Raw genomic sequence first — 22,957 nt, forward strand, 5'->3', positions numbered from 1 at the left:
TGAGGGACTTCAACGTGCCTGTCTGGTCCTAAAGGAACTTTATCATTAGCTCCTAGTCCTGTGTCCTTTTCGGGCTATCCAGCCACAGGCTTTCATTTATTCCCTCCCTCCATACTCTTCCTTTGCTCTGTGCTGCATCTGTTGACTGCAGCACTTCGAAAAATAGATCCTTCTTATTCCTCCTAGGTTATCGCTTTATCTGATGGATAAGGCTCCATGGATGTGGAGGGAGTGTGTTTTCAAGGGCACAGCTGCAGAAGGCAAAGAAACAATGAACAGAGATGGTGTTGTGAGTATGCTCACAGTTGTGAATCACAGACGTTTCACACATGTCTTTCTAACTGCCTCTTGGTAGCACACTGGTTTCTGTGTGTCTTAATTGTGACAAGTTAGCAGGGAAGGGGGAGTGGGCATGGGGAAAAGGACAGGGAGAGACAAAGAGAGGTTTGCAAAGGGGGTTACTATAAGCAGTTAGGGAGTCTATTTCCACAGGCGAGGGTAATTGAATGCAATATCTCACTCCTAAGGGTAACTCAGGATGCAAGGGAGCACCTCCTGCATTCATATGGCTTCAGACCAGTTCTGTACAATATGAAAGTAAACTGAACACTTACTGGAGCTCCCCTCTCCTGCATACTGCATGCCACTGCTGGAGTGCTGGGACAGGCTAGACCCACCGGAGAGGAAAAGAGGTCCTGACTCCCTGTGACATGAGACAACCCTTTGTTTACTCCATATTATCCCCCAGCTCCACCTCCTCATCCACCACTTCCTCATCAGGGTTATGTCTGCTAGTTACTGTCTCCAGTCCCCCCCAAGTATCCACAGGGCTTGTGGCAGTGAAGGTGGGGTCACCACCGAAGATGGCGTGCAGTTCTTTATAGGAGCAGAGGGTCCTTGGCACTGCATCAGAGTAGCAGTTGGCCTCCATTGCCTTACGGTACGCCTGCCTCGGCTCCTTGATTTTAGCCAGACAGTGCTGTTTGTCCCTTTTGTGCCCCTTCTCTTGCATGCCACAAGCAATCAGCCCATAGGTATTAAAATTCCTACAGTTGGTACAAGGCTGAGACTGCACGTCCTCCTCACCCCAAAGACTCAGCAAATCCAACAGTTCTGGTGTGCTCCACCCAGGAGTGTATTTTGTTGTGGACAAGTCAGCTGGGACGATGCTGTGTGAACTGTGCATGCTGACAGCACAGGAAGAGGAATTTCAAAAATCCCTAGGCCTTTAATGGAGGAGAGCACTTGCATACCTACAGAACGGCGAAGTTCAAACTGCTTACCAAATTGGTCATGAATGGCATTATGGGATTGGAGCATCCACGGGGAAACGTTAGCAGGTGCTCAGCACCCACCAGCATCCAAGCTCCACCCCTTGTCCCCCTCACCCCATCACCTCTTGCTCGCAGGCAGCTCCACTGATCTACTCCTCCCCCTCCTTTCCAGCACCTTCAGTTTTGCAGCATTCAGGGGGTCTGAGAGAAAGGGGGAGGAATGAAGGGGAAGAAAGAGGCAAGGTGGGGCAGAGGCTTGAGGGAAGGAGTGGAGTAGGGGCTGGACCTGGAGCAGAGGGGGAGTGTCGAGTGCCTATACAGTTATTTTGTGGGCATAGCAGAGTGGTGACACTGGCGGGAGGAACATGTCAGGGTGTACACTCCTGTTTTGTGGACAAAAGCTGACTTTTGTCAACCATACTGTGTAGTCAGACAAGGCCAAAGTGTCTGGTGCTGCTGTACATGACTTGCTTGGAGTTGGGGTGTTTGTGAACTGGGATGTTCACAACATCTAGCCAACATCTTCAAAAGCAACTAGTGACTTTGGCTACCCAACCAGAGACACTTAAAAGGGTCTGAGCACCTGCTCTCTGGAAACAAGGATTCTGGCTGCCTGCTCTGCAAGAGCAATAGAGCTGGGTCTCGGAGTGCAAAAGGGCCCTACGCACCCTCTCCGTATGCTAATGAATCAAATTAATCAAGTCCATCCAATGTTTAATTTGCTTGGTTTTCAAAAGAATATATTCCTGCACAATTTGAAAGACACTTCACTATGCCATGTCTTTAAAATTGCCAACAGGTCTCTACAGGACCTAATTTAACACTATTCATTTGCTCACAGAAGTGTATAAGGAACAAACTAGACAGCAAGGACAAAGAAACACTAACATACTTTGTCGAGCTAAACCAGTTGTAAAAGGAATTGAAAACCTCTCTTCGCTACTCTGCATATTACATATGTGCTTTGGTACAATGAGTACAGGCCGCCAATGGGGCAGGCGAAGGGGGCAATTACCCTTGGGGCCTGGAGATTCAAAGGGGCCTGGAGCCAGGGCCGGCCAGAGCCCTTTTGGCACCCTGGGTCTGGGCGTGTGGTACTGTCCTGGGCACAGGGCACATGCGCGTGCCGGCCGCTGGTGCGCAGCCTGGGGCCCGCCCCCGGGGCACTCGGCACATGCACTGCCCAGTCTGGCCCGGCCAGTGCTGCTGGTGCGCACGCCAGGCCGTGCAGGGCCCTGCAGCCATGGGGGGAAGGGCACTGCTGGTCGGCACCGTGGAGATGCGGGGGGCCGGTGCTCTGATCATTATTGAGAGTCACAAAGGAGCTATTACAAATGATTGTTAGTTTAGAATAGATGAACTGATTGTATACATTTGTCAGCTATGTTGCACTTACCTTTTGATGCTGAAAATATCACCAGTCAAATCTGTTCTGCCTGAGTCTGTCTCTGACTGAATCTATTTTTAGGTGTAAGTTGCCTACTTACACAAGGAAACAAAATATTATGTGATGCCTTTTAAGGTAACTGTTCCTGTATCACCCCCTCTGTGGTCCACTCCCAAAATATCCAGTCAGGTCTCAGCTCTCGAGCTGTCCCTTGTAGCTGGGCAGGGACCCTTGTGCCACTCCATACTGACTGAGGGATTTTAAGGCTGCACAACTCCCAGCCTTACACTGTGATATGCCCAGCAAGCCAGCCTGCCTAATGGTCAGTACCTGTGTGTTGCTTATTCTCTGTGGGCTATTAAAGGTGTAACGTATTAGTACTTACATATGACTGCACAGTTCTCTCAGCAGTATATTTGTCCTTTAGGTAAAGGCATTATAGAGAAAAGATATAAAATACAAGACAGATTCCTACATGCTTACTAAAATCTTGTCCATGGTAAACCCCAGCTCCAACATAGGGCTCTGGTAAGTGACAGTCTTCTCAATTCTTCCGCAAGGGGAGTGATCCCTCTAGGACCCAACGTCTTATCAGTTTGTTGGGTCAAAAGGAAGATCCTATATCAGTTTAAACTCATCCTTTTATGCCAAAAGCCCTTTCTTTGTCTCTTGGTGCCTGGGAAACCCAGTTGGAACTAGTACCTTGAAACCATCCTGAGGGGACGTGGAAGGTGAAACATCTCTGGAATTGTTTATAATCACCAGGGTAATCCTTCCACCCTAATACACACTCTAGTTTCTGGAGGAGCAGTGGTAACCATCCCCCATGGAATAGAACACAATCATACATAAACCATTCATAAGTTAAATGCAATGGTCCCCAAATATACTGCATAAAGTTGCTATTTCCGTTACAATGCCAAAACTTCTCATGGTGACAGGAGCTGTGTAAGTGCAGAACCAATTTAGGAAATAAACTGACTTAGTTTACAGAATAGGCTGGAGGCCAGCTGCCCCAGAATAATTGAGAAAATCTGAATCTTCTAGGGTTGAAATGAGCTCACAGTCAGCACGGAGAGCTGTGTAAGATCAACGCCAAAGTCCAGAAGTGGGTTTTTTTTGTTTACAAGTGAGTTCTGTATCAAACATATCTCAAGGGTATATATGCATTTGGGTGATTATGGTATAATGTATTTTTAATTTCATTAGGTGGCTCAGGAATAGTACAAGTTAATCTGATGACAGCTCTCACTCCACTTCTTTTATGGAAAATAGTGAATGCCTTTTTTTGTTTTAAGGTGCATGCTTTTCTCTTTTCAATTAATGCTCAAACCACCTCCCATTTTTAAAGTATCATTCATGCCCTTTTAGGCATGGGAGAGTTAGGGTTTCATACAAACTATTGAAGAGGTGTTTCATCAATAAGGAAGCAGAGATTTTGCTTTTTCTGTGATTTATTACAGAAGAGCTGAGAAAAGTGAACAGGATTTTTGTTTGATGGCATTCTCAAAATACACTGAATTGTTCTGCTTTAATACTCTGTGTTAAAACATATGCTTTACTGGATTTGCAAAGGAATTTGTTTGAGTAAAATAGAAAGTGTTTAAATACGGGAAGTCACCAACTTATGAACGAGCTGTGTTCCAAAAGTTCATTTGTAAGTCAGTTGTTTGGAACTCAGAACACATTTTCCTGTAAAAACAGTGTTATAATTATAAATGATATTTAGGTCCCCAGGCTAGCCCAGAAAAGCCTATGTAACCCATAATGTAGCTGAAACACTGTATATTTGCAATGAAAAATAGTAGAAATAGTTTTTCATTTAACTTTGAATATTGGTGCTTGAGGAAAGGCAGGTTTCATTAGAGAAGGCTCAAGAGGTAGGTGGGAATTCTGAAGAGGTCTTCTGGGCATCTCCCAGCCACCCCCCTTCCTTGCAAGCTTAGCACCAGCTCCAGCAGCCACACTTCCACTCTCCCGCAGGTTGCACTCAGCCCCCACTCACTAGGAAGCAGCAAGCAGAACAAAGTGGAAGACTCCAGAGGAGCAGAGGCCCAGCTATGCAGCAGGTAGCTGGAGAGAAGGGATGGGTTCCCCTTCAAAGTGCTGCTTCTCTCCAGCCACCAACTGTGCAGCCACCCCCTGCTCCTCTGGAGTCCTCTCGCGCCACTTGCTGCCATCTGTGCCTCTTGCTTGTTCCCCTGAGGCTGCAGATTGAGCTTTTGTTTGTGTGGGTGGATGTTTGTAAGTCAGATGTTTGTAACTCTGGGTGCCTGTATTTAATCACACAATAAAGCTTCAGGGAAGTGATCTAGATATTTTTTCTCCAACTTTCAATTTTTTTTCTGTTTATGTTTTACAAGCTTTTGAGTCCTTCACCACATCCTCAGTGCTTCGGAGGGAGGCTTTGTGGAAAGTGAATGGACATTGGATATTATATACAACTCCCACAGCAGTCTGAGAGAGCCTTCCATTTATTGTATTGGAAGCTGAACTGAGTCCTTAGGCCCCCACCTTGCAAACACTGATGCATATACTTAACTCCAAGCATATGAGTAGCCACATTGTAGATGGTCATAGCAAAACCAGTGATGAATTTTCCTTTATTTCTTAGGAGGTTTAAATATGTTCTTATGATTCCTCAAGGACTGCAACATTTGTGAAGTCACATGCACATTCATCCATTTGAAAATGTATTATTAATAGGGTTCCTAACTTTCCTGACTGGACGGATTGGGCACCATTGATGCAAATGTCATCCAGTCTGTGCAATCAGGAAAGCTGGCAACCCTAATTATTAACAGCCTGCAGCATACTCAGTGTTGTAAAAAAGACAAAATGCGACAAAATTTCTTGTCCTGAGGAGTTTACAGTCTAAAACCTCAATCCTGCTAAAGCTTACACTCAGGTTTAGCTTTGAAGCACATCAGTTGTCCTGTGAACGCTAGTTAATTCCGACTTCAGTGAGACTACCCCCAGGGTTTCAGCTGCACACAAGAATAAGTGTTCACAGGATCCTAGACTTTGGATCATAAGCTCTTTGGAACAGGGATGATTTCTCATTTTGCATGTCATATTGCACCTTGCACACTGTTAGCAATTAATTAATAAATAACACATTTTTAAAGAGAGGAATGAAATAAACATTGCACACATTGGATTCATGGTATTAAGAAATCATTTACACTCTAATAAAACAATTAAAATGTTATCACAGGTTTTGTGTTTGGACAAATATATGCCATTACAGTTGTATGTGGGTATAACCTCCATGTCCCCACATGCTAATAGCGATAGATGCTTTAGAACTGAATAATGAGATAAATGTGGATTGAATTCTCCTTTTATTTCACTTTGAGTTAATACAGCTTATTAATGAGCTTTTAAAATACATAATCGAAGCAGGCAGTGTCTGCTCAGCACTATTAGAAATAACAACCAGCTCAAATGTTGTTAAAAACTGGTGTGTGGGTGTTTTAAAGTCCTGTTTCAACCTTTTTGCTGACTCTACATCAATTATAAGATTTTTCATGTTAGTTATCTGGTTTGCGGGCATAGTTCTATACTATATAAATACTGCTACCCTACATCTATTTAACTGAAGTGCTCTGGAATTCTTCAGCCTGTCATTGGTAACTCAGCCAAAGATTTCATGGCCTGCAATGTGCAGGAGGTCAGACGGAGCCAAATGTTGGTTTTTTGGGGGGGATCTGGGCACAAGACTTTTGGGCTTCCCACACTGTGGGAGCTTGGGGGTGCCAGAAAGCAGGTGAAGAACGGCTGCAGTAGAGGGTGCACTTCACAGGGTTGAAGAGCTGATCAGTTCCTCCACTGCAAACCACAGCCCTACTAGCAGCACCAGCCTTTTCTCAGTGTGTCTGTGTGGGGGTCTGAGGTAGGCCTTAACCATTGTTCACTGCAGGGCCTTGCCTCCTGCTTCTCCTCATCCCCCAAGGCCCTGTTCTCTGCTCGGGTCAGAAGCTACAACTATTTTGTGGTGAAAGGCCCCCAGGGAGTGTGGCCTGCTGTGGAGAGTCCTGAACTAGGGTTGCCAACAACCAAACACCCTTGCTCTGTGTCTTCCCTGAGGCCCCACCTCTTCTCTGAGGCTACACCCCCCATTCACCCATCCCCTCTCCCTCTGTCACTCGCTCTCTCCCACCCTCACTTTCTTGCTCATTTTCACCGGGCTGGGGTAGGGGTTGGGAAGAATGCAGGAGGGCGTGAGATCTTTGGCTTGGGGATGAGCCAGAAATTAGGGGTTTAAGGTACAGGAGGGAGCTCCGGGCTGAGGCAGGGGGTTGGACTGAAGAGTGATGAGAGCTTTGGCTAGGGGAGCAGGCTCTGGGGTAGGGCCATGAGTAAGGAGTTTGGGATGCAGCTCTGGGCTGGAGGATTTGGGCAGAGGGGTTTGGAGTGTGGAAGGGGCAGAGATTTGGGGGTGAGGGCCCTGCCTGGGGGTGCAGAGTCTGGGATGAGGCTGGAGAGGTGTTTTGAGTTCATGAAGGGGAGAGGGATATGGGCTCCAGACAGTGCTTACCTCAGGCAGTTACTGGAAGCAACAACATGATCTTCTGGTTCCTAAACAGAGAGACAGGCAGAGAAACTGCACACACTGACCCTGCCCACATGCGCCATTCCTGCAGCTCTCATTGGCCGGACTCCTGGCCAAGGAGTGGAGCCAGTGCTCAAGAGCAGTGCATGGAGCGTCCCTAGCTGCCCAGCTGCCAGAAATGGCCGGACACGTAGCCATTTCTGGGAGCTGTGCGGAGCAGGACAAGGAGCCTATCTTAGCTCTGCTGCAGCTAGACTTTTGGTGGCCTGGTCAGCAGTGCTGACTAAAGCTGCCAGGGAACCCTTTCAACTGGGTGTGCCAGTTGAGAAATGGACACCTGGCAACCTTACCCTGAGCCCTCCACCTGCTCTGGACAGTGCACCCCAGGGTAGGTGAAGGGTCTGGGGCTCCCCACAATGGTCTGTGCTTCCTGGATGGTTCTTACCACAGTTTGGCTCCAGGTGCCCTGGCCAGGCTGGGAGCTCAGAGGATGAGCCAGAGTTCCAGGACCAGCATTCCTCCCCACACATCTACACAGGTTCCCGCACTCTTGCAGAGGCCCCCAAATTAGCTGGGGCCCTCAGGTATGGTCCTGTTAATTTGCCAGTGATGATCATGAGGGTCTCTCCTGATTCGGTCTATGAGCCTATGGACTTCATGGTCATGAAAGTGTCAGTGCCATGACTGAGTCCTAAAAAACACAATCTGTCACAAAAACTGCAGCATTTAGATTATCTGGGTCTGGCAATATAAACAGAATAAATTTCAGATTGAAATGTAATGGAAATTCCTGTCAAAGGTCTACTGCTGATCAGCCACCATTGTAAATCAGGAATAACTAATAGGAAGTTAATAGAGTTATAGTGATGGTACAGAATTTGTTTCAGACCATAATCCAGCCCAAAGTCCCCTTTAAATATAAGAGAAGTCAGAGTATTCAGCAAAACAAAAAAAGGGATTATTCAGTGTTGCATATACTGACAACATTCATCCTCAGGAAGTCTTTGTTGATTGTTCCTAGTAGCTATAGTAATACATTTAAAAAAATACAAAACACTGGTGTCCCTGTGGCCCATAGACAACACTACGCCATTGACCTGTTATGTTTAAAGACTACTTTGTAACAGTAGTTATAAAGAGCTTCCTGAGCAAACAGCAAGTGGTAACCAAAGGACAAGTGGTCTCCTGAGACAATTAAAAAAGTAGAATTTCTAAATGCTGCTTTATTCAGATGTAGCGGTTTGCAAATGTTAGAATACAAGTCAAACTGATGGTTATCTTACACTGATGCAATAATGTATGCAACCAATGAATACGTGTTTGGTATAAAAATGTCTACTGCTGCAAATTATGATGTAATTAAAAACACAAGGATAAATTCTGATCTCAGTTAAAGCATATACATTCAGAGTAATTCCACTGACTGGTAGAGCTGAAATGAGAAGGAAGTATTTCAAAAAAATGTGGACCCTCATCAATCCACAAACATGGTCCAAGGATATCCTCATCTGCAGATATCCAGAGATATAAAGTGGATATATACCAGTTTGCAGAGCTGTATAAATAAAATCTTGTCTTAGTACTAGGAGTCCTAGTGGAATTTAGATAATCCAAACATAACAATTGAGAATTTTGGGAATGGTTGGTCATTCTGATTTAGGACCAGATTCTGCTCTGCAAAACTTTTCACTCTGCAAATATTTAAAATTTCTGGCGCTTTGATATGCATTTTATAAATTTTAAATATGTGCTTTGATGGGGCTTCACTGAGATTTAGCTTAAAATTGGAAACTCTAATAATAATAAATTAATATAGCATTGCTTCTATGTGCTGCAAGTGCAAAGAATACTCTGTCTTAGTCAGCAAAAATAGAAACCACAAACTGTAATTGTACTCCAGATTCTCCATGAAATTTGATACTGTGAAGACAACTGGCTACTTTCAGCCTTGGGTTACATTGGTTTTTGCAAAACATAAATGAAGGCTGGGATTTGGTGACACTAACAAACACTGTGAGCATCACTCTTCCTAAGACTGGTTAAAACCCTCCTTATTCTCCTTGAACTTTTTGTTAGTAGTAAGAAATTCTGTTTACTAGTGCTCTTTTATTTCCCTCATAACTTAAACATGTATTTTTGTTTCTCCCTGTTTCTCTTTCCTGTGTATTGTTATTCATGAAGTTATTGCTTCTGGTTCCTTTTTCTGAATAATTGTAGCCCGTTGCGCATTTATTATGGCAACTTTGGGATTCTCCCGCCTTCTCCAGTGCTAACAGTTTTAGTACTTCTTTGCTGTCATATTTTTAGTCACAAAATTTTAAAATTTCCCCTGATTTGATTTTGTGATGTTGAATATCCTTTTATTGCTATGGTCTGTGAACCCATTCCTTACAATGCTAAATTCAAGCTCTTGGTTCAGAACTTCCCAACTATTTCCTATATTTTAATTCAGTTTCCGCCTTGTTGGTATGAAATAGACCTCAAGATGGACTGTTGTCTGCTTGGACTTTTTATTTTCTTCCATTTGCTTTTTGTGTGTGTGTTACCTCATAGATTTCTCAGGAGTTAAAATCCCTGAGAAACATAGCATCCTGGATATTCACATACTTCCAAAAGTAGATGTAGGAAAGTTTTGTTTTTGTTCTCTTCATACTTACTGTATCTTACCTCTACCCCCTTTGTTTTTTCATTCCTTATATTCTACTCTGTCAAATTCTACCCTATAGATCAGAGGTGGGGTACCTTTTTTGAGTTGGGGGTCACTGACTCAGAAAAATTAGTTGGGGATTGCACACAAGTGAGAAGCAAAAAAGAGCCTGGGGGGACCCAGTCTTGTAGATTTAGTGTTCTCCAGCCCCACTGGGGGATGGCAGGAGGGCTGGAGCGCCAGCATGGACTCCCCAATGCTGCGGAGAAGCCCTAAGCCTGGGGGGCCAGATCCAGACAAGCCAGGGGCCACGTCCAGGCCCTGGGCCTTAGGTTCCCCACCCCTACTATAGATTCTTTATTGTTGGCAGAAAAAAATATTAGATACATAACACCAGTATTAGTGATGCGAATGACTAGTCAAGTACTCAACTATCCTATAAGCAAATGCTTATCAGATAGTCAACACAGTAGTCGACTAGTCATTCCACCCCTCCCATGCTGTCGCTATAAAAAAGAGGCAGCAAGGGGGGAGAAGAGAGGGAGGAGCTTCAAAGCGGCAGCACTGCATGGAGTCCCCAGGCTGCATGCAGCATTTCAAAGCGGCAGTGCCGCGTGGAGCCCGGAATCATCTGGGGACTCCCCTGCTGACCCTGGGCTCCCTGTGGTGCTACTGCTTTGAAATGACACGTGAAGCCTGATGCTGGGCTCCCTACGGTGTTTCAAAATGGCAGCGTTGCATGGAGCCCGGGGTCAGTGAGGGAGTCCCCAAGCTGCACGTGGCATTTCAAAGTGGCAGCGCCGTGTGGAGCCTGGAATCGGCTGGGGACTTCCCTGCTAACCCCGGGCTCCATGTGGCGCTACTGCTTTGAAAAGCTGCGGGGAGCACAGGGCCTGTGGGGAACTGCCCCACTGGCCCCATGCTCCTCGCAGCGCTTTCGCCTTTGAAGTGTAGCAACAGCCCTGGTCCTGCAGGGGAGCTGTCTGGCCTGGAGCAGAGAGGGAGGCAAGATGGCTACCAGCCCCTCCTGTTCTTAAAGGGGCCAGGCTGTATTTTTAATTTTTTTTTTTCTTAATAGCTCTCTGGGTTCTTTTTTTTATTTTTTTACTCAACAACTTTGGTCTCCTCCCCCCTTTTTTCATCACATTTTTTCCCCATTTTTTGGGGGGGGGATTGGTATTTTTGATTAAACAATCTGGCAACCCTAGACATAATGGGTTATTGTTAGTGTTTTTCTCCCCCACTGGATATTGTAGTTCATAGTCTTTAGTCTTCTGAATATTTTTGTTGCTTGCAGAAGAAAGAGCAAAGCATGTACCACCATGTGTTATATTATATATCCTTAGTCCCATTTGTTTAGAGGACACAAATCTAGGCATGCCTGGTGAGCATTGCTGAGTCACCACCAGGCAAGGTTGAGCTATTTCTCTGGTGTGCAAGTGAGTCCTTGCATTGTATGTACCTTGCTGGATAATGTCTCTTGATGGTTGTTTGACACCTACTGAGGCATTGGTTAGGTCCCTTCACCTTGTCTCTGAGGATCTGCTATCTGGGGAATTCCCAACTCATAGCATGTTTTAGTGATAACCATACAACACAATCTCATAACTTTATATGAGATATATAAGATAGGTTTTTGGTGGATCATTACTTTTCCCTATCTCATGTGACATGCTTTATATGAAATATCACAGTTATATAAAAATGATAAATATGAGGTTTACAGAGTGCTCCCTTGGTGTGTAAAATGTCACGGTTATAAATGGTATTTTTAACTATATGAGTCTGACATCTAACAAAACAATAACCTCTAGCATGTAATGTAACTCTGCAAAAATTCAGAAGTTTTGTTTTTATTTCCCTACTGGCTCTGAAGCAGAAGTTAACAATTTCCAAAATGTTGCTGACATCAATTGATGTAGCTGGTACACACACTATATTGACTTGACATAAGCAGAACCTGAAAAACAAATGAGGGGAAATCACTGTTTTGCAAAATGAAAAGGAATCAGTGTAGTAGGGAAAATATTTCCAAAGATGGGGACAAATCCTGAAGTCCTTATCAAGGTCCAGTCTTGGGAGCTGCTGAATACCTTTGCTGCATGGTGTGGATAATGGAAGTTTCCAATCCCCAGGATGTGTTAGGAAGAGATTATTGTGACAGTTATGACAATTTTTGCACTATTAAGAAATGGAACTACTTGCAGACCATAAATTTAAGCATATGCACAAGTCTTTGCAGGATCATAGAATCATAGAATACTAGAACTGGAAGGGACCTCGAGAGATCATCAAGTCCAGTCCCCTGCCCTCATGGCAGGACCAAGCACGGTCTATTTCATCCCTCATAGATGTCTGGCTAGCCTGCTCTTAAATATCTCTGGTGATGGAGATTCGACAACTATGGATGTGGGCCTAACCATAGTTTGAAGACAAACCTGTAGTCAGTTTGACCTATTCATAGCTCCTCAATGACAGATTTAACCATACATGTACAGGAAGAATGTCTTATGTAGGACGAAGAAGCATTACTGACTGAAACTACCTCATGGCTGGTGTTCTACAGTGATCACTGTTTTTGTATTTTGATGTATAACTAAAAGAATAAAAGAGCTTAGCTGTTTCAAATAAAAGCCCAATAGCTTCTCTAAAATTTGAGAATAATCAGAGATCAATAAAATCAGTGCCCCAACACTGTCCTTCCGCTCCCACAAATATCAGTGCTTCTATTAATATTTGTAGTCATGCAATGACCCCAGCTGAGATCAGGACCCCATTATATATCTGTATAAACAGAATGAGAGTCAGGCAGTGAGTTTACAGACTAAACAAGCTAAACTGACCAAGGGTAGCAGGGGAAACAAAGGCACAGAGAAGTGAAGTGATATATCCAAAGTCGCACAATGTGGCAACAGGGAACAGAATCCAGATCTCCTATTCATATATCCTCTCCACTAGCCCTCTCTTGTAACACTCCTTGCTCCCCAAATTCGCTGGTAATGAAATGGACCTTGCTGCAAGCCATGGAGGTCAACAGGTTTGTGCTATTTTGAGCAAAGGAGTAGAGAAATGCATTCCAAACAGGAGGGCTATCATGAAGAACATCCTGCTGCAAGTTCCCTCTGAATTAGACTGAGAGGGCTCCTGCTATTATGCCTTCATTGGACACTGCTGCTGTAAATTAGCATGGGGAGAGAGGCAGTCCCTAATTTTCTGAACTTATCCATATATTGATGTGGGTTTACAGTAGGGATGTCAACATGTAGACGACTACACAATTAACCGATAAACCTGGGATTTTCAATTAATCCTGTCAACTACATGCATTCCCCCCTCCCTTGTTGAGGCAGCAATCATCAGGTGGGAGCCGGTGCCTGTGGGGAGCTGCACACACATTGGATCTTCCTGTCCCCCACCCCCTGCTGCTGCCTCTAATAGAGAGGCAGAAGCGTGGAGAGTGAGAGAGAGCAGGTGGGAGCTGATTTGTGCAGGGAGCTGGCAAAGATGGCTCTCTACGCATACCTGCCTGCACCCCCTTCATGCCTCCTACAGAGGCAGTGTGGGTGGGTTAGGGACAGGCAGGAGTGGTGCTGGAGGGAGCCGTCTTAAAAGCCAGCTTCCCGTGGCTCTGTGGAGCCTCTTCCCCACCCCTCACTGCCTCTTTCAGGGCCGGGGGGGGGGGGGGGGGGCCGCAAAATAGCCTCTATCCACAGCCAGCCCTGGCTAAGAGGATTTAGCCTTGAAATATGGAAGCATTTGGTGAGGGACGAATATTCTTTCAAAAAAGTCATCATTTCTGCTGTGGGTCCCATGGAGCTTTTCACCAGAAGAACTACACAGCTTAGAAAGAATTGTCCAATCTATAAATGACTGGTATTTCAAGCTAAAAAAAAATTAAACTTGAGAAGTACAAAGAAATGCTTTGGCACCTGAGACATTTGAATTGGTGGGATAAAGAAATAATTCTTAACTGGAAAATGTACAGGAACAAAACATACTAACCTATTGTGTAAATAAAACTACCAGAGCAGCCCTAGACTAGCTGCTAGCAACTGGTGCCCTAGGCAAACCATGCAATCGGCCCCCACCCCCAACCCCAAGGGCAGATATAGGCTGAGGTTTTTGGCAAACTGGGAAACATTTTGCCCCTATTTTCCATTTAATTTTTTTAAGCATATTTATTTAAACAGGCATAATTATTTGGTTTGTCCATCCAACCAATGTTTCTGAGATCAGATTAAAATAGAGACACAAAATTTTCATAATAGATTTGTACACGACAGTTAGACGATATTTCAGTACGATTTCCAATAAAAATGTATTACAAATGTTAATTAAAATCTTTATTATTACAAATCCAAAATAGTCCATTACGCTATCCTGCTTTAACTGCCATTACCACCACATGGATGGGAAGAGGTGGGCTGGGGATGGAGTTCTGTGGCTGGGGACAGGGGGGCTGGGGATGGAGTTCTGTGGCTGGGGACAGTGGAGTGGGGAGAGGGAACAGGGTGACAGTGGGGGGAGAGAGTCCCCTGCACCCACCTCCTCCCAGGACTCCCCACCCCCAGAGGGAAGCCGGCATGCACCTTTCCCGGGGCCAATCCCCCCCCCCCCGCAGTATAGGGGAAGACAGCGTGTGCCTCTCCTGGGGCCGACCCCCACCCCCTGCGACATGGGAAAACCCCTGCACGCCGCCTCTCCTGGGGACTACCCCCCCCCTCCTGTGGCACAGGGGAAGCCAAGCGCGTACCTCCCCCAGAGCCAACTCTCCGCCATCCTCCTCCGGGGCTGCCTCTCCTGGGGCCGACCCCCCCCGCCCATGGCATGGGGAAACCCCCGCACGTCGCCTCTCCTGGAGCCGATCCCCCCTCCCGCGGCGCAGGGGAAGCCGGCGCATGCCTCCCCTGGGGCCGACCCCCCCCCCCTGCAAAGGGGAAGCCAGCGCGCTCCTCCTCGGGGGCCGACTCACCCCTCCTGCAGCGCAGGGAAACCTTCCTATGGGGCCAACACCGGGAAGGGGAAGTGGCAGGGAATTTGGTGCCCTATTTAACTTGGCACCCTAGGCTGCTGCCAAGTTTGCCTATAGGCACAGGCTGCCCCTGAAAACTACCTAAAAGGACTCCTGGGGTACTCTGAGCAGCTGTGGGTTAAAGCCTACTTCATGAAAACAGTGTAATGTATTTACATAGAGGTTTATAAAGAACCTGTATAAAGACATTGGTTGCATTGTTTGCATCACCAAGGCACATCAGATACCCTTGTATCCTGTCTTTTTCCATGGCTTATTATCACCCTGCATAGTAACACAGTTTCAGCAGCTTTGTCAGGACAGTGTCTGGCCCCCAAGCCGGGGCTAAGCTCTCAGGAGTTGCCCTACAAACACTGAGTGAAATCCAGGCTGCATGGACACGGGAAAAGCACATCTGCTTGCAGGCCCCGCCAGATCTGTAAGGGGCTCAGGGCACTGGGTGCCCTGATGGTGGCAAGCTCTGCAAGTGACCCAGCTTCAATCCAGAGGCTTTGGAGAGCAGGGTGATCTCTGGGACTGCAGCCCCTGCAGTTGGCAGGGAGGGGCCCTTTTGAAGTGTGTGATTCCCAGGCTGGCTGTCCCCCTCTGCCCCCCCGAGCCTGCAGCTCCCTGGGAAAGTGCGGGCGACGTCGGGTCCCTCCCTGTCTGCTTCTCCCCCGTGAGTCGTGACAACGACCAGGGCAGCGCAGCGCAGCAGGACGCCGCTCCCCCACCCAGCCGTAGCAACCGTTGCTAAGTGAGGACAGCGCTCGACTTTCCCGGCTGAGCCTTGCCCAGCCTTCCCCCGCTCCGCGGCCTACAAACCCCATGGTGCCCTGCGGCGGTTGCCGTACGTGACGCCAGGGCGGGGGCGGGGCCCGACTCTCCCCGGCCGTGTCCGCTTTGCCTCGGGTGTCGGCTCGGCAGGCGCCATGTTGGCTTGAGAGGAAGATGACAGGCGGCGTCTGCGGGCGCGGGGCAGAGAGCGGATCGCAGTGAGAGGGGCCCCGCCGGCCCACAGCGAGTCGCAGGGCAGCCAGCCCGGGTCTGGGGTCCCCGCCGGGCCGCTAAGGGAGCCGCTGGAGGGGGCCAGGGGAGGCGGCGGCGGCGATGAGCGCAGAGACCTGAGGCTGCTGCGGGCTGGAGGCGGCTGCCGTTTAAATCCCCCTTGAGGCGCTGCAGCTCCCGGAGCGGTGTGGGGGAGGGCACCCGGGCCGGGGAGAGACGCTTCTCCCTCGACGCCGCGCAAGGTGGTCACCCCTTCCCCCGCCTCCTGGGAGGACGCAAACTTCAGCCGCTCGCCCCGGCCACTGGAAGGTCGCCTAGCCCGTCTGGGTCGCCCGCTTTAATGAGGAGGTGACTCGGGCGCGGAGCTATCCTGTGAATCACCCCGTCATTAGCGGCCGGGGCTGGAAAAGGAAGAAAACCCCCGCACGCAATTCATGTCACTCTACTGCCCTGCCTGGTCCACCTGGCACCGCCGCTGCTGCTGACAAGGGTCTGCTGCCGTCTCCGGGCTGCCCGCTGGAGTCCGGCTTCTTTTGGATCTTTCCCCCTCTACGTACAGCCTCCGCTCTGCATATCAAACACTATAACAGTAACATTGAACTTTGCTGCCGCCGATCCCGTGCTGCGAGAGCTGCTTGGTGTTCTTTTTTGTTTTGAAAAGTTGTTTTAAACCACCAGAGAGGATAGCAGCAAGATGTCCAGCAGTGTCCCCGCTGACATGGTGAGTATTGGGCGCCTTGTTTGTTGTTGTTCCGAAGCACCGTGTTTGGGAGGTGAAAGGTGGAAAAAGAGACGTTTAGCAAAGAGGATTAGCAGAAAATGACACGCCTGTCAGTGAACGACGTAAGGGACAAAAAGTTCCAACCTTCTAATTTCCTCCTATGCTAGATGCTGCTTTGATTTCTCGTGAGGGAATTGGCAGCTGCAGTGTGGTGTATAGGAAGGCAACTTGGAGAGGTAATTGTCCTTCTCCTTTACCTACACCAGTGAATAGCTGTCTGCCTCCATTTGTTTTATATAGCTGTACAGTTGAACTCTGTAAAGCATTTTGGATTATAATGTGTGAGCGAAATGCTTTACAAAATAAAACTGTATCGGAAACCATTTATCCAAACCAAAGCATACTGGAACGCATTTGTCCCCCAGAATCAGCTGAAATTCGGCCTAATCCTCTTTCCCCATCTTCTTGGCTTCACACCAACACTGTGGCAACTAGCACTGATAGGGAGATAATCCCTTCACTTGATATAGGGAGATAGAAATGCGAGTTTTTGCCTATCTACACAATATGATCTCTCATTCACTAGCTATAATCTTGACATTTTTCAAGGGCAGTCTTATTTCTTCTAGTGAATGTACTTCCACCAGTATAGGACTCTGAGCCCTCTGTTGAGCCCATGAATTCATTTTAAACCACAAAACGTTTAAAGGCTGAGCATATTCTGGTGCTTTGGAGGTAAAGGGGGGAGTTCTTTCACTAGTCATTCAGGTCCTCTAGTTAATCTATTTGCAGCAAGAATTTTCTCATTTTATACATTGAAAAAAGTTGTTAATTTTGATAGCTCTTTATTCTGGTAGTAAAACAGGTTCATATAATGCTGTAATCTTCCAATTTCAAGGTGATTGGTGATGACTTTGTCTTACAGAAGAAGACATGTCCATGATTCTGTCATTTGGTGTGAAATTACATCTTGCCTTCGTAACCTAATAGTGCAGAAAGAATGTAAAGATGGATTGTCCTTGTTTGAGGCATACTAGATAGTCAGTTAATGATACATATACATACTACTCAGGCTGTTGGAATAGTGGTACCATTTGGGTGCTTGCTTTCATTATTTCTTCTAGAGAGTCATTTTGCTGCAGAAAAAACTAAACTTTGCCCCTCAAAAGAAAAATAATAAGATAACCAATTAAACAAAATTTCAATGGTTATGGGTTTTTTTCTTTTTCTCAGTTAACTTCTGTATATTGTGACTTGGAGGATTGGGGGTGGGGTAGAGGAAGGACTGTTGTCTTTGAGTTTGAATCCTTTCCGCTATAATTTTCAGTCATTATTATTTAATGTATGCTTTCTTCCAGGGTCTCCTTAGCTCTGCAAATACGCTGAATAGTCATTCTTCTTCCCTTCACTAACTAATGCGTCATATCACAGCAAATCTTACTCTAGTGGAAGAAAGCTGGATGCATCCTTAGCATTGCTTTTGAAATTGGCAGGAAGGGGTCTCTAGACAGTAACAGGAAGCAGTCTTTACTCCTTCTTTCCCCTTTCCCTCAACTGAGCAAGTTGCCCCTCTATAGTACTTCTAGAATGACCCTATCTGCTTGGGAATCACTTTGCTATCACTATATTTCTTGTGCTAACGACTCCATTTTATATCAATGTACATAGTTAATGATAGAAATCAATATATTTTAGCTATAAGAATTGTTCAATTTTTAAAAATTCTGATGCCATTGGTACATTGCTTGTAGTAAAATCTAGGCCCAAAGGTATGCCATTTGTCCATAATCAAGAAGATTGTTAGCAGTAATGCTTTTGGGATATATGAGGATGAAATGTCAAATGATGATAATATCAGTATCCATTCATTTTAACTGGGGGTATATATTCATGCTGACTTTTTCAGGACCATTTTGATAGGTTTTAGCATTATTTTATCTGCAGTTGTCTGGATTTAGAAGGCTTGAGACCTCTACACTATGAAAATTCAGGCTATTAAGTATAGCTAAATTGTAGAAAGAACATTTGAATATTCATTCTTAGTTTCCGATTATCAACAACCTCCTCACTCCAAAAATTATCCTTTTCTATTCATTGTTGTTTAAATAGATTGTTCCTAAAATAAACATTTATCAGGCTGTCACCTTGTTTATGTTTGTATTTGCTGGAGAGTCTTCGTAATTTGCATTTCCTTATTCCACCCACTCCAAAATTTATATGCAAAAGCAATGGTCTTTTTTCCCAGTTTTCAAAGATTTAATAGTAGTCTAGTCAGGGATATCATATTAGTAATATTCATCCATTTACAAAATACTGAAATATTATAATAAATAATTAAAACGAAACTATTTGTCAGATAAACAATTTAGTATCTGCTTTTTATTATTTTAATTGCTACTTAGCAAAATGTAGTAATTTGCCATAGTTGTTCTCAGTATAAATTAGCAATGCTCTGTTGTACTTATTTTGAATTTATATGAATCTATGCAAGCTGTTAAAAAAAAAAAAAAGCAGGCTAATACAGTATTTGAAAATATGCAGAGCTTTGACCTTTTTCTCTTCAGTCACATGTTTGATTAACTTCTAGAATTAGTCCTTTTCATGTGGCTAAACATTTCAACACGAGTCGTGAAGATTAATGTCATAATTCTTTATCATTTGCATTCTATTAACAAAGTAGATTATGACACACCACATTCCAAACATTACTTTGTAAGTATGTGTTTTAATACTGCTGTAGCAATATATGGTACTTAAAGGTTAAAACTCCAGTTCTTATGTTAAATCTACTGGTGTTGATCTCTTTACCTGTGTGGCATTTCATCAACTTAATTAGGACTCTAGACATGTATAGAGAGAGGACAATGGTATCAAGAATGGAGCCTAGTTTGGGTTTTTTTTCCTTCATGGTTCCCTATTGTAGCCCAAGAATATTGGTGATGGCAGCAACCACAGGGATTATCTCTGAATATTTCAAACACTTTCACCAGAAAATTGTCTAGGTTTGCTATACAGTAGTGGTTGGAAATAGATTGTGATAACAGGTGATCTGTTGGCAAGTCATTTCTTCAGTAAAAATAAAAAGGTGCTAAGTGGTTTTTGGATTCATATAGTGACATAATTAAAATATTTAATGATTTTTGAGTTTTGATATAATCATAGTTGATTGTTTTATCCAAAAATCAGTACAGAAGCTATTTTATACTTAAATGAATAATTCCAGGGATTTCAGTGGGACTGTCGCATGAAGCCTAAAGGGCTGGATCCATATACCTTGTATTGTCATGACACTTTTCCTTACAGTATAACTTCTTCTTGAGGACTTACATCTTTGAAAGCATCTTGTATGATTTAGACTCAGCTGAATACTTCCTGCACCTTCAGACATTGCTTAGTGCATGAACAAATCTGCCATTCCTCTGTATCCTGGACCATGCTTTTTCTATGTCTATTATATATTTTGAAGAGTTTGTTTTTGTGGATTTGTTTCTGAAAAATAAAGTCATGACCTAAAGATACCAAATTTTGCATAAACAATCTTGCCGCTTAAATTAGCTGAATGCACTGCTTTTTAACCAGAATATGCTGGGTGAAAGGTTTAGATAATTATTTTTGTTTTTTATTGGAAAAAAGTAATTACTATTATGATTAGAATTCATAAAAATATTTGCTAACAAAATTAAAATCAAGTCCCCTCTTCAACTGTCATTTTAATGCAAAGAAAATTTTTACTGTTACAAATCACAAAATAATTCAAATTTGTTACCATAAGAATAATGGAAACTTTGAGTTTCTGATTCAAATTTCCTATGTATGGTAATTATTCAATAAAATGAATAGAGTTTGAAGTTGAAATTGTACAAATTTAAAATTGTTCTTCTACTTCCTTTTTACAAGCACATTAATAAAAAAACTATTAAATATATTTAATTTCTTGAACTTTACTATACTCATAATCTATATAAAATGACTTTGCCCAGCAAACAACGGGCCTTACCTGCTAGTATTCTATATTAAATCTCGTACATTTTCTCTCTGAGTAATGTTCAATGAAAATATTCTTTTTGTTGACCCCTTTTGCATGGGCACCATGTAAACACCAAAACATTTTAAAATTTGGAATATATAGACAGTATTAAATTATTTTACAGTATTTTACAGAAGGTGTAGTGGAAGAGTAGAAGAAAAACAAAACCTGATACAGAGGAAGCAGTGCAGGAGGCGGGGTGTGTATAAGCATGAAGGTTAATTGATGAGTCCAGGCTCATTGGTTAATCACACACAAGCGTGCATGTTCACATCCCTAGGCAAAATAGGACCAAATTCCACAGTACCTATTCAGAACTTTTAGGTAGTGTTAATTTACTCTTTTGCTATAAAATAATCCTAATCATCATTCCCCCCACACAAACACAAATCTGTCTTCTAGTTGAAAATACTCAGATGTAAAATTCGTCAATGATTATATTTGAAGATGAGGATTTTTTTTTGTGCTTTCCTAGTGGCCCAGTTCCTCTCCCTGAGCCTTGGCTTCTGTGGTGTTATTCAAGTTGTCTGGCATAAAGCTTGTTTCCACCATTGTGCAAGGAACTGACAAAGCTTTTAGTGTGCTTCATTGGGACATTTCCTCTTGGCCTTGGTTGCTGCACTGTTTTTCAGGCAAGTTAAGTCGTCAGCCTTTTTTTTTGTTCCCCGTTTCTTGGTTGCAAGCTGGATTCCAGTCCTTGCTCTCCAGTTCCATGTTGTCTAGTTCCATGAAACAGCATAGGGAGCACATACTATAATCCAATTAAATTCCCCTTGTAGAGAACACTGGAGAAGAGCCACAGGCAACTGCTTGCAGGTCCTTGAAAAACATAGAACAAAACCAAAAACTGGGCACCTGTTTATAGCAAAATGACAAATTCTACAGCCATAAATGTTGACTTTTGTATCTTAAAAAATAGCCAAATTCTGCAGCTCTGGGAACCGAAGAACTCTGATTGAGATAAATGGGGCAATTCATAGTTCTTGGAACTACAGTTTTAGCCTCTGTGCAAACTCCGGCAGGTAACAGTGTGGATGCTTTCAAGGTTTTTTTCCATGATCACTACAACTAGAGATGTGTGTATATATAAATGGAATCTAAGATTTGGGAATACAGCTCTGGGAAAGGAATGAAATCTGAGGCCATGAAATGTGGAATACATGGGGCCTGCTGGTATCGATGTATATGCTGAAATTTTGTGAGTTTCTATGTTTAAATAAGTTTTAGATTTTAAGGTTTGAGCGCTGTAACTGTTTATCTATGCATGCTTGTACAGTCACAGTACAATGATGTCCCAGTCCTGTCTGCAGCCATTGAGCACTACTGTTAAGATAAATCCTAGAAATAATGTGGGAGAAACAGTAGAACAGACTATATGCCAGGAGTGGGCAATAATTGTAGAAGGGAAGCCACTTCACAAATTTTTGAAGTGGCCCTGGGCAGCCCCGGAGAGGGTGGGGCCTCAGGCAGAAGGGGCAGGGCCAGGACACTTCTGTGCTTCCCCGCCCATGGACCCTTGATTGGCCTGGGCTGGGTGAGTGCATGAAGTCTTTGTCCCCAACCTCCAGTGCCTAGGGAGAACCACTAGATGTTCTGAACAGCTGGAGATTGCTTCTAGGCGCTGTTCACCCCTAGTGGTGGGAGGAGACTTCTTGCGCTCCCCCCATCCCCAGGGCAATTAGGGCCTGGGGGCAGGGGAGTGCATGAAGTCTTTGCCCCCAGCCCTCACCTTGCAATGGGCACATGGAGCCTAGAGTGAATTGCCAGTTGTTTTGGATAGCTGGTGGTTCACTCTAAATACTGCATGCCCCTTGCAGGGCAGGAGGAGACGTCGCATGCAACCCCTGCCTCCAGACCAGTTAGGGCCTGGGGACATGGCAGTGCATGAAGTCTCTTGCCCTGTGTCTTCACCCTGCAAGGGGCACATGGTGCCTAGAGTTAATCACCAGCTGTTCAGAACAACTGACGGTTCACTATAGGTGCTGCATGCCCCTGGCGGGGAGAGGAGACTTTATATATTCCCCTGGCCCCGGGCTCTCTTGCCCGCCTGTTATATGCAAAGTGCTGTCAAATACACCAAGTAAATAATGTGAAATATAGTGATGTTGCAATAACTCTAACAAACCAAAAATAAAACCTATTTTTTCCCCTTAGAAAAACCCAGCCCTTGCATCTTAGATAATTTTTTCTGTTTAAACTTTTGGCTTCCTTTCTCACTCTGAAGAATTTACATGATTCTTGCGAAGGCAAGTTTGTAAGATTCTAGCCACACCTGGAAAGTTCTCTTGATTTGATGGCTTTATATACAGCTGACTGGTTCATCTTAT

At 44.6% G+C, this 22,957-nt stretch overlaps 1 protein-coding gene across 1 annotated transcript in view; it reads left to right on the forward strand.

The window, feature by feature from the left end:
- The first annotated feature begins 15,776 nt into the window (after nt 1-15,776).
- UBL3 (ubiquitin like 3) overlaps nt 15,777-22,957 on the forward strand; it is an 82,348-nt gene continuing 75,167 nt past the window's right edge. The window contains exon 1 of the mRNA XM_006125304.4: nt 15,777-16,603. Coding sequence (XP_006125366.1) covers nt 16,577-16,603 — 27 coding nt within the window. The 5' untranslated portion in view covers nt 15,777-16,576. The remainder of the gene's footprint in view (nt 16,604-22,957) is intronic.

The sequence above is a fragment of the Pelodiscus sinensis genome, chromosome 1 (genome assembly GCF_049634645.1).
Source record: "Pelodiscus sinensis isolate JC-2024 chromosome 1, ASM4963464v1, whole genome shotgun sequence".
NCBI lineage: Eukaryota > Metazoa > Chordata > Testudines > Trionychidae > Pelodiscus > Pelodiscus sinensis.